General features: G+C 47.7%; 1 protein-coding gene across 1 annotated transcript in view; it reads right to left on the reverse strand.

Annotated features, from left to right (window-relative positions):
* Positions 1-4,839: 4,839 nt before the first annotated feature.
* Positions 4,840-12,602, reverse strand: part of SPRED2 (sprouty related EVH1 domain containing 2) — an 82,283-nt gene continuing 74,520 nt past the window's right edge. The window contains exons 5-6 of the mRNA XM_054177291.1: positions 6,607-6,756; positions 4,840-5,734 (exon numbers count right to left, since the gene is read on the reverse strand). Coding sequence (XP_054033266.1) covers positions 5,084-5,734; positions 6,607-6,756 — 801 coding nt within the window. The 3' untranslated portion in view covers positions 4,840-5,083. The remainder of the gene's footprint in view (positions 5,735-6,606; positions 6,757-12,602) is intronic.

A 12,602-nucleotide genomic window follows, 5' to 3' on the forward strand; every position in this document is an offset into this window, starting at 1 on the left:
CCCATTTTCAGTGGGTTATTCCTCTTCCATCATTCCCATGAACCCTCTCTGAGCGGGGCTGGCAGTGCCCCAGGGCTGGGCGGCAGTGGCAGCCGGTGGAGCCTGCAAGCTCCCACCGGGGGCTCTCAAAATGGCAGCCACGTCTGCAGGCCCTGCTCTCCACTTTCCCCTTGTCTGCTGCTCCACCTTGGCTGAAACAGCACAAACCAAAAACGTCCCTGCAGCCCTACTTAGCCCAGCCCAAAGCAGCTCCCAAGGGATGGAGGCCTGGGGAGAAGAGAAGGGAGAGGAGGAGAGGAGTCTTTGCTGCTGTCATGGCCACCGGGGCCTGCTCCTGCCAAACCCACAAGAAACGCCTGAAAACCACCTCAGAAACCACTTGAAAAACACACCTGTCCCCTGGGGCTAGCAGCACTAGCCACAAAAAATCCCCCAAACCCAAAAAAACCCCAAACCCTAAAATAAAAGCACATTTTTCCTCTCAGAGGGCAGGTTAAAAAGGAGAACTTCCAAAGGCATTGTGCCACAACGGCCTACAGAAGGGCTCTGCTGGCTTTGCTCATCAGGCTGACCAAAATGGGTTTGCTTCAGAAAACTGAGCAGCTAAAGACAGAGTGGAAGGCAGGGCTCCATCCATGCCCCTCTTCTCCCCACTTCAAGAGGGACAGGGATCTGCTGGAGAGGGTCCAGCAGAAGGCTACGAGGGTGATTAGGGGACTGGAGCACTGCCTGAGGAGGAGCTGAGGCACCTGGGGCTCTTTTGTCTGAAACTTAGAGGGGATTTAATAAATGTTTATAAATATCTGAGGGCTGGGCGACAGGAGGGAGGGGACAGGCTCTGCTCACTTGTTCCCTGGGACAGGACAAGGAGCAATGGATGCAAGCTGCAGCACAGGAGCATCCACCTCAACACAAGGGGGAACTTCTTTGCTGTAAGGGTCACAGAGCACTGGAACAGGCTGCCCAGAGAGGCTGCAGAGCCTCCTTCCTCTGTGACCTGAGCTAGATTGTATGGTCCTTTGTATGATCCCTTTGGGTCCCTTCCAATCCCTGACATCCTGTGATCCTGTGAATGCTGATACACGATTCATCCCAGACATGAATGACAGAAGGCTCTACAGAGGGGACCTGGCCAGGGTGGATCGATGGGCTGAGGCCAACGGGATGAGATCCAACAAGGCCAAGGGCTGGATCCTGCACTTGGGGCACAACAACCCCATGAATGCTCCAGGCTTGGGGCAGAGTGGCTAGAAACTGTGCCTCAGAAACTTGAGGTCTTGGAGGAGCCAGCTGTGGCGATGGTCCCCTTCCCATGTTTCCCCCCTTCCCATGTTTCCCCCCTGCCTTCCAGGCAAGCTGAATGACGAAGCAAGCAGGGATCACTTTTGATATCATGTATTTGTATTTACATGGTACATTTGAAAGCAACAGCTACACTGATCATACATATTAGAAACAATAAAAAAAGAAGTTAAGAACTAAAATGTACATCATACACTTGTATAGATATTTTTGTTTTTGTCTTTTTTTTTTTTCTTCCTTTTTTTTTTCTTACACAGAGGTAAAAAGGCTTATAAAAATCAATACAACAGGGTTTTTAACTTTTAGTATATAGATACAATAATGATGAGGCTTCAGGCACTTTAATTTGTTAACGTGAGCAATAGCTTGGAAACGAAACGAAAGGAAACGAAACAAAACGAAACACACCCCCCAATAAACAACCAAAAATAAAGTAAAATAAAATAAAATAACATAAAATAAAATAAAATAAAGTAAAATAAAATAAAATAAAGTAAAATAAAATAAAATAAAATAACATAAAATAAAATAAAATAAAGTAAAATAAAATAAAATAAAGTAAAATAAAATAAAATAAAATAAAGTAAAATAACATAAAATAAAATAAAATAACATAAAGTAAAATAAAATAAAATAAAGTAAAATAAAATAAAATAAAATAAAATAAAATAAAATAAAATAAAATAAAATAAACCCCTTTTCACAAGAGAAAAGAAACCCAAACAAAAGAAAACTTGGTTAATGTTTTGTTACCACAGCTACAAAAATAAAATCTGAGTAATTTCTCTCAAGTGATCGATGCCGGTATTGCAAAGCTGACCAGGAGAAGGCTACACACTGTTCAGCAGCAGTGTGGAAATTAAGGAGAAATATTATTTACACACAAAAAAAACCCCAACCAACCAACCCCAAAACCCAAAGAGCCCCAAACCCAACCAACCAAGCCCCACACACATTTCTGTCCTTGTGCCCTTACACCACTGCCTTCACAAACCAAACGACAACACGCAGCGAAGACCTGCAAGTATTACCAAACCCCCCTCGTACAGGGATAGGGAGGAAGTGGGCTAAAAAATAAAAGGTAATTAAACAAAAAAAAAAAAAAGGGATTTTTTTTCCCCCTTTCTATATTTTTGTTTCATTTCAAGACATGCAGAAAGCACGTCTGCTTTACTTAAATAAATAGGGGCACTGCGAGACCGCACAAAAAGCTGTAAGATCTTTGTGTCGTTTTGTTTTGTTTTTTGGTAGTGTTGTGCTTTATAGAGAGAAGATCTTACAGATATTTGTTTAGACAAAAAAAAAAACCCACTCTTGAGAAACAGAAATAGAAAAGGAAAAAGGTTGTTCCATTAGTTATTTTTTTATATATATATATATATATATATTTCTTTTTGTTTTTGAGGCTGGCTTGCTGGTTACTAGACACCATCGAGAGATTTGTCAATTGTTAATTAGGCACAAAGTATTTGTCTTCCATTCAGCAAACCCAGACACGTCACCCAGAGCGGAACACTTCATCCCTCTTCCACTATCATTCATTTACTTGATTTTTGTTGTTTTTTTTTCCCCCACCCCACTCCCCCACCCCCTCCCAACTGAAAAAAACAAACAACCCCCCCAAGCAACTGCTAGGAATTCAACCTAAAGGAACTCTATAGTGTATAAGCACATCGCATACTTAATTAATGGTTAACTAAAAAGCCGTGATTAGCTCTCAGAGGAACCGTTGGGACATTCCACCAAGAAAGAATGGCAAGCGCTCCTTTGACATTTATTTGGCAAATTAATAACAACAACAACAACAACAAACGACGACAGCAACAATAATTAACCAAAACCCAAACCAAAACAAAACTTCCTCTCTTTTTTTAAGACTGATGTCAATGTGCAATAGAGGGAGGGAAAGGACATGCGCCCACTGGCAATTTACTGCAGAAAGAAATTATGGCAGGAACAGCAGTGCCAGCTTTGACAAGCCAATCCCTAGCTGCCTCAAAGGATTCAGATTGTACTATGCTAGTTAGAGCTCACTGCACTAATTTATTTTTTATTTTTATTTTTTAATAAAAATTATTTGGCTATTCCTTGTAATATATTAGAAAAATACTCTTTTTCCAAGCTAATTACAAGCCTTGTACACAAGACAACATGACGTCAAAAGAAAAAAAAACAAAGGAAAAAAAAAAAAGACAACCCTAAAACCACTAAACCCAACCAAAAAAAAACCCAAACCAACCAACCACCCAAACTAAAATCCCAATTGAAGTCATTTTTATCCTGCACCCTTATGCATCCACTTGGTAAATCTGGGTGGTGAACTGGGGAGGGGGAAACACAACAGGGAGATGCTTCAGTCCAGCTCCTGCAAAGACTCACGCAGAATCACACAATGGTAGGGGTTGGAAGGGACCTCCAGAGATCAGCAAGTCCAACCCCCTCTGGCCAAAGCAGGATCACCCAGGGCAGGCCACACAGGAATATGCTTGATCCTATGCTGAGGCTCACAGTAAGGCCAGTTGCACACGTGAGACGTCGAGACACGTGGAAGCATCGGGAGGGTTGGGACCACAGGTCAGGAAATGGAAGTGGTGGTTCACATCCTGGCTTTTTCGACTCTCAATACCTGTTCAGATCTCTACCGTGGACGCCTTATGTTCTCACGCTCATGTATGATACAGCAAACAAACAAACAAAGACAATTTGCCACCACTTAATGCAGCATTTCCCCAGAATTGCCATAATAGTGCTTTTGACATTGCATTGTTAGTTAATTCTTTGCATAACAACGATTTTCCCCATCTGGAACCTTAGTGTTTTATTCACAGATCATCACATGGCTGGCTAAAGAAGAAATTCCCTTTCTCCTGGGCAGAACTCTAAAGACACAGTTTGGTTTTTGTTTTTGTTTTTTTTTTTTCCCCCCCAATGTTACTTAAGGACAGGAAAAAAAAAGAAAGGAAAAAAAAAAAGAAGACAAAGAAAAAAGAACAGCCTAACATTTAAGTTTCCCTTTCAAGTAGTGGTCTGAAATGATTACGGGTAAGGAGGACTTCCCAGATTCTCAACCATTATGTGACTATGGTAACTGAGCCTTGCTCTCTGTTCACAGAGCTTGAGGAACAGGGAAATAATTTCAGGTGTCGGAAGGAAATGATGATGGACTCTAGAAGAGAAACTGCAGCTCTGATGGCTGTTTTGGCTTTGGAAAACAGAACGAGGACCCCAAAGAAAACCAGCGACAGCAATACTGTGTTGTGGCACAGGTTTGTCACTAGCACACCTTCCATACACACAGGGTAACTCGAGGGCAAGCTAACAAAATCTCTTCCAAGTGAGATTTCATCCACTACACCACCCCCTTCCTGGAAATGCCAAAGCTTGCAAACACGCTCGACGGTGTGGAGCGAAGCAGAGGCAAAGATGGACACAACCTGGAGATGCTCTACAAAACTCCACCACCATTTAGCTGGAAATAAAACCCCAAAACAAAAAATGAAAAGCAAAACAAACAAACAAACAAAAAAACCCCCCATGTACAAGACAGTCTGTTTCGATTACAGATTAATAATACAAAAGTCTATGCTGTAGGTTAGTTTAGTTAGAACACTTGATGAGCAAATCAATGCAGTGTGAGCCCCAGACGACTGGACGTAGGACTGGTGGTTCCCGGATGCTGTTGGGCACAGTGGCTGCATCAAAAACGAGTGACCTCAGTGCTCCAAAACCAACGTGTTCCTCCGACTACAGAAGAAACAGAACCCCTCCAACTCATCTGTAGTCATCCAGCAGCTTTGTGTTTTCCACCACAGCACCTGCACATGACCCCACAGTGGTAACAAGCCCGCAGCGGCAAGTAACAGCACATACATGGAGCAATGAAAGACAAGGTGATAAGGGCCATCCACCGGAGGCAAAACATTTCATCACTGGTGTCACACGAGCAAGGATCTGTGTAGTCTCCTTCTGGGTCGGACATACAGTGATAGAGCATAGTGTCTGCACACCACATACAGCTCACTCGATGGATGCAGGTCTTGACACGGTCTGGAGCGTCCTGGCACTGCCCCCGCTTGTTCTCCTCGTGGTTGAACATGTCCCTGCAGTACACGCACCGTGACCGCTCACCATCCTCCTTCCTCCTGGGCTTGAACTTGACAGGTTGAGTCTTTATCACAGCACCCTTGATGTCTTCACCCAGGTCAAAGTCCGAATTGTCTACGTAAGGGTAAGTGTACTCGTGCTTGGAGGCCTCGCTCTTGGCGAAGCGCACGTAGGAGTCCACGTCGTCGGGGTCGAAGCTCTTCCCTCGTGCCGGGGCGTGGCGGTAGTCCTCGTAGCCGGTCATCCAGATCTTCTCCCGAGGGTTGATGCGCACGATCTCCTCCTCGTCATCCGGGAAGTTGACGTGCCGGTAGGAGCGTGGGACTGACTGCGGGGGAAGGGGTGGAGAGGGAGGAAAGAGAAGTGAGCGAGCTCACAGAAGCAGCCAGGCTGGAAAAGACCTCAGAGACCATCAAGTCCAACCTACCGCCCAACAGCTTCTGACCAACTAACCCATGGCACTGAGTGCCTCCTCCAGGCTCTTTTTAAACACTTCCAGGGATGGTGACTCCGCCACCTCCCTGGGCACCACATTCCCATGGCCAACCTCTCTTTTGGGGAAGAATTTCTTCATATCATCCAGCCTAAACCTCCCCTGGCACAGCTTGAGACTGTGTCCTCTTGTTCTGGTGCTGGTTGCCTGGGAGAAGAAACCAGCCCCAACCTGTCTACAACCTCCTTTCAGGAAGCTGTAGAGAGCAATAAGGTCTTCCCTGAGCCTCCTCTTCTCCAGGTTAAATACCCCCAGCTCCCTCAGCCTCTCCTCATAGGGCTGTGCTCCAAATTCCTCCCCAGCTTTGTTGCCCTTCTCTGGACACCTTCCAGCATCTCAGTATCTGTCTTGAACTGAGGAGCCCAGAACTGGACACTGGACTCAAGGTGTGGCCTAACCAGTGCTGAGCACAGGGCAGAATGACCTCCCTGCTCCTGCTGGCCACACTATTCCTGATGCAGGCCAGGATTCCGTTAGCCCCAGGGCTCTCAGTCTTTCTCCACAGCAGAGATATTCAAGTCTCCCAGTCATGCTCATGGCTCTGTTAGACTCTCTCCAGCAGATCCCTGTATCTCTTGAACCAGGAAGCCCAAAACTGGACACAGAAAGGGAAGGGATGACTTCTAAGGATGTGGAGGGAAAAGCAAACACCAGCCTTAGCAATGGCAGACAGCCCTTCAGGTGGCAACACTAAGAAGAAACCTTACTTGTTCTAGATGGTAGTGGTCAGAGCTGTAATGGTCGTGAAGGTGTCCACGAGTGCAAATTCTTCGGTGTTCGCAGGACGCAGGAGAAGCCAAAGTCCGCACAGGCTGTTCCCTTTTCTGAGAGGAGTTTGAGGAGCTGTCTGTAGCATTCTGGAGGGGAAGGAAAAAACCCCTTCAGGCATTCAGATGTTTTGCCACTTGCCAGCTCGGTGCTCAGCTGCAACCCCAGCAGCGTGCGGCAGTGAGGCACCTCGAACGCTTTCACATGAGCTGCTTGAAAGAGGCAGATCTCTGTGCCAGGCCTTAAAAGCTGTTGCCACACACACAAGTTAAAAATAATATGCCATGGCCCACCCGTGATGCATTCACCAGCACCACTCAGCTTTGCTTGGCATGCTGGTGGTTATGCTGGGTGTTGAGGGATGAAGAGAGTTCACACTGGAAGCTCCCTCTGCAGAGCACAGGTAAACTCTGACAGAAGATGCCATTGTCCAAGCCCTGAAGGCAGACTCAGAGAGCATCATCTCTGTGCCCAAGCTGGGCCCTACTTGTTAGCCAAGCTACAAAAACACTGGAATCACAGACTCACAGAAACATTCTGGTTGGAAAAGACTCTCAGGATCACCAGGTCCACCTGAGAACCCTACTCTGCAAGGGTCACCCCTAAACCATAGCCCCAACCACCATATCCAAACCACCTTTAAACACATCCAGGGTTGGTGACTCCACCACCTCCCTGGGCAGCACACTCCAGTGCCTGACCACTCTTGCAGTGAGAATCTTTTTCCTAATGCCCAGACTAAACCTACCCAGTTGCAGCTTGAGGCCATTCCCTTTTGTTCTGTCACTAATTGCATGTGAGCAGAGACCAGCACCAGCCTCTCCACAACCTCCTTTCAGGTAGTTGTAGACAGCAATGAGGCCTCCCCTCAGCCTCCTCTTTATCACAGTAACCATCCCTAGCTCCTTCAGTTGCTCTTCATCAGATTTATTCTCCAGGCCCTTCCCCAGCTTTGTTGCCCTCCTCTGCACTGGCTCCAGTTCGTTAAGCTGCAGGTGTCCCATTAAGGCAGAAAGCTGTTCACATGTTCTCTGAACACCAAATGCCAGTTCATCAGAGGCTGCATGACCAATCAGCTCTCCTTCAAAATCCTTTTGTCACCCACCTTTGCATGCAAGGAGTGTCACCTGGGCTTTTATACATCCCTGGCTTGTAAGAAGCACTTCCCTTTGGTTAATTAATGACATCAGTACACAACAACAACCAGGTGAATGGAATACCACACAAAGCCAGGCAGCTGCCAATAGCTGTGGCTTCTCAGTTACAATCATGGTTTGGGTTGGAAGAGATCTTCAAAGCTGCTCCAGTCTAACCCCCCTGCAGTAAGCAGGGACATCCTCCACAGATCATGGTAGTGCTTTGAACTAAGAAACCCCACAAAATCCCAGGTTGGAAGGGACCTCGAGGACCATCTGGTCCAACCTTTCTAGGCAGAAGTCTACCTGAAATTAGATGGCCCAGCAAACTGAGTTTTAAACCTGCCCAAGGTAGGGGAACTCACTACTTCCTTTGGGAGATGATTCCAGTGTCTCATGGGGAACAGCTTTCTCCTGGAGTCCAATTGGAATCTCCCCAGGAGTAAGCTGGTTCACATACCATGGCTCACCTACCAAGCAAGGAGATGGTTTGTGCACCATGGGTCACCTACCACACAAGGAGATGGTTCATTATCACACCTCTGCCCCAGCCCAGTGGGGAGCACATGCTCCATCTCCCTCCACAAACAAGCTGTGCTGCAGCTATGATGAGTCCAAGGCAAAGGTTTCACTTCCCACAACAGCTAGCTAGAGATGTAACCTCAAGAGTGAAGAGAAGTTGTATGGGCAGAGGGAGCAGACAGGTTTTACCTGAAAAACCTTCTCTCCTTGTCAAGAATGCACTCTCTAAACATCACTGAGTCGTACCAGACACGTCCCTCGCTCCACGAACCCTCACTGTGCCTATTTGTTTCTTCTGAAAACAAAGCTTGGCAAGGCTCTGCCCAAAAGGTGAGCACACCTTCGAGCATTCACCACACAAAAAGAGATGTTGATCCTCTTGAGCCAGCAGGGCACTGAACTCCCAACTTGCTTTGTTGAAAGCAAACACACAGCTCTGTTTGCAGTGTGATGTAAAGCCAGGCTGGGTTACCTGAGAGGTCTGACAAGCAGGATGAGTGTTGAACGGCTGACCCACCCATGAGGAGCAGACTTTTAATGCAGTCTTTGCTTTGGCTGCTTGTGTCTTTTATTGGCAAAACCCCCAAACAAAACAAAGTACCTAGAAGCAGAACAACTTAAGACAGCTAACACCACCTCTAAAATGGAGCTGCATCAATACTCAGGCTCTTTGTGAAGTGGTTTCATTATTGAGTGGTTTGGGTTGCAAGGGACCTCCAAAGGTCAAGTGGTCCAACCCCCCTGCACTCAGCAGGAACATCCTTCACTAGATCAGGCTGTTCAGAGCTCTGTCCAGCCTAACCAGGAATACCTCCTCCAAGGGATGGGGCCTCAACTACCTCCCAGGGCAACCTCTTGCAGTGTTCCACCATCCTCATGGCGCAGAACCTGCTCCTAACGAGCAATCTAAATCTGCTCTTCTCCAGCATCAACCCACTCCACCTTGTCTTACCACTGCAAGCCTTTGGAAACAGTCCCTCTGCACCCTTCTTGCAGGCTGCCTTCAGGTACTGTGCCTGGAGCCTTCTCCAGGCTGAACAACCCCAGCTCCCTCAGCCTGCTCTCACAGGAGAGGAGTCTCTGATCATCACCAGCCCCACCTTCATAACTTTAGACGAAGACACTTCAGATCTGGAGTGTAAACTCCTCAAAACTAATCCCTGCACTTGTAACTTTAGGTACTACAATAGAGAATCACAGGATTGCTTTGGCTGGTAAAGACCTCCAAGGTCATCCAGTCCAACTGTCAACCTACAATCACCACAGCCATTAAACCATGTCCCAAAGTGCCATGGCCACAGGTTTCTTGAACACCCCCACGAACTCATCACCTCCCTGGGCAGCCTGTGCCAATCCCTGACCACTCTTGCAGCAAAGAACTTTTCCTAATCTCCAACCTAAACCTCCCCTGGCACAATTTCAGGCCATTTCCTCTCATTCTATCACCTGATACTAGGGAGAAGAGACTAACCCCCACCTCTTCCCATCCTCGTTTCAGGTAACTGTAGGAAGCCAGGAGGGCTCCCCTGAGCCTCTTTTTCTCCAGACACTCCCTTGCATTCTGAGAACAATTCAAAAGGCAAGGAGCAATTTCTACAAGCCAAGTACTTCCCAGTACCATTAACCTTCCCATCTCTTTGGAAATCCTGAGGGAAGTTAGGATTTGGTTCCAAGAGCACACGAGCACCCTTTTGCAGTGCTGGATGTGGTGCAGACCCAGAGGGTGGTTGAGCACTGGAACAGGTTGCCCAGAGAGGTGGTTGGGGCCCCATCCCTGGATATACTCAATGTGAGGCTCACTGGGGCTCTGGGCAACCTGATCTAGTTGAGGAAGACCCTGTTGACTGCAGGGGGGTTGGACTAGGTGACCTTAACAAGTGCCTTCCATCCCAGGTGATTCTATGATTCTATGTCAAGCTGCACTTCAAGCTTCTCAGAACAGAAAGGCACACACCTCACAGCCCAGGGAGCTTCAGCCTGCAGCATGCTCTCAAAGTTAAACTTTGACTGGCATAAATTAACAAGGAGGCAGGGCCTCAACACAGGGCTGTGTCAACCAGCAGGACACTTCACCTTCACTGCAACTGTGGCTGAACCTTGCTGGGACAAGCTTCTTGTGGGTACGCTCCACAAGCATTGTGGGTGCTCATGGGGAAATGCACAAGCCCTATGAGGAGAAGCTGAGGGAGCTGGGGCTGTTTAGCCTGGAGGAAAGGAGGCTCAGGGGAGACCTTATTGCTCTCTACAACAACCTGAAAGGAGGTTGTAGCCAGGTGGGGGTTGGTCTCATCTCCCAGGCAACCAGCACCAAGACAAGAGGACACAGTCTCAGGCTGTGCCAGGGGAAGTTTAAGCTGGAGGTGAGGAGAAAGTTCTTCCCAGAAAGAGTCATTGACCACTGGGATGTACTGCCCAGGGAGGTGGTGGAGTCCCCATCCCTGGAGGTGTTCCAAAAAGGCTTGGATATGGCACTTGGAGCCACGGTTTAGCTGTCAGGAGGTGTTAGGTATTAGGTAATAGGTTGGACTTGATGATCTGTGAGGTCTTTTCCAACCTGTTTGATTCTATGACCCAAGTGGAGGCGGCTACAATTGCTAGCCAGCAACCCCTTCAGCCTCCTGGATGAACAGAAGAATGCCAGGCTGGATAGAACTGCAGGATTATCTCAGCAGGGCAGCTGGGAGCTAGAACCACCCCTGCCAGCAGCGTGCTGTTTACTGCCTCTTGTAGGAGGCAGCACTACAGTGACAGGCAACTGGAAAAGAGGCTGCAGTGATTTTTATCTTGCCCAATTCTTATCTGCCCTTGCTTTCCTCCACACCTTATCCTCCTTCAGACCTGGCTGGGCCACCAGGCCTCTCCTCCCTGAGTGTTGACATGGCTACAAAACCTGTTTGCAGCAGACTGTGGAGGCTGCGGCGCTGGCCTCCGCTTTCACCTTATCAAAAATCGCTGCATTTCCACCTTCAGTGTCCTCAGCTGAGAGGGGCACCTTGCCAATACAAACACCACCCCTGAGCACCCAGGAAGGGACAAAGCAAGCTCTCCAAACTAGGGCTCTGCTCACTCATCCATAAAGAAGTTCACACTGCCTCCTGCTTGGTGACACTAAAGGCAGCTGGGTGACAAACAGTGTCTGCAGGGCTACCTTGCTGAATATTGAGGTGCTGGAGTGGATCCAGAGAAGGGCAAGAGAGCTGGTGAAGGGTCTGCAGAACAGGGCTGGGGAGGAGTGGGGTTATTTAGCCTAGCCTATCTGCAGATTTGGTTCTGCCTCTACCCTGTGTCAGCCAGGGTATTTCATAGGATCACAGAATTGTTTCACCTGGAAAACACCTCCAAGGTCATCAACCCAACCCCACCACAGACATGAAACCACAGCCCAAAGTGCCAGGGCCACACATTTCTTGAATACCTCCAGGGATGGGGACTCCATCACCTCCAGTTCCAGTGCCTGACCACTCTTGCACAAAAGCAATTTTTCATCATCTCCAACCTTAATCTCCCCTGACAGCATGCCAGGCCATTTCCTCTTGAGCTATCACTGACAACAGGGAGAAGAGACCAACCCCCACCTCACTGCAACCTCCTTTCAGGGAGCTGTAGAGGGCAATGAGGTCTCCTCTCAGCCTCCTCCAGGTTAAACAACCCTCAGCTGCTCCTCATTTCCACTATGGCAAGCTCACAGAGCCATGGTCAGGACAAAGGATGCTTTCTCAACAATAGCCATCTAAAGAGCCTGGGTCTCTCCATCCTGGGAAAGAGACCAGAGAATCACAGAATGTTAGGGAAAGGACCAACCCTCCCTGGGGTAGGTGAGGGAAGGGACCATGAAGATGAGAAGAGAAGGAAGTCATAGAATCATAGAATTGTTTCTGTTTGAAAAGACCTCTTAGATCAAGTCCAACCTTCAACTCAGCACCACCATAGCCACTACAACATGTCCACACATTTCTTGAACACCTCTACTGAATCATGAGGCTCACAGGAGCATTAGTTGGAAAAGATTATTCTGGTATCCTTCAGAAGAGAGATATTGAGGCATTCACTGAAGAGACTCAGGTGAAGCTCCAACAGAAGGAACCCACAGTTAAAATGTGGTTTGAGAAGCCACAGAGAGACTCTCAGAATAAAAGAAGAATGTGACTGAGGATCAAAGGCACTGTGAGGCTCAGGCCTTCAGAAGCCTACTGCTCTCTCAGCACCACTCCACTGAGCCTGCACCTGGTGACTGGTGGAACCCAGGCATGCTCTCAAGGAAAAGCCACTCTCACTTT

This window comes from Dryobates pubescens, chromosome 39, assembly GCF_014839835.1.
Source record: "Dryobates pubescens isolate bDryPub1 chromosome 39, bDryPub1.pri, whole genome shotgun sequence".
In the NCBI taxonomy this organism is placed as follows: domain Eukaryota; kingdom Metazoa; phylum Chordata; class Aves; order Piciformes; family Picidae; genus Dryobates; species Dryobates pubescens.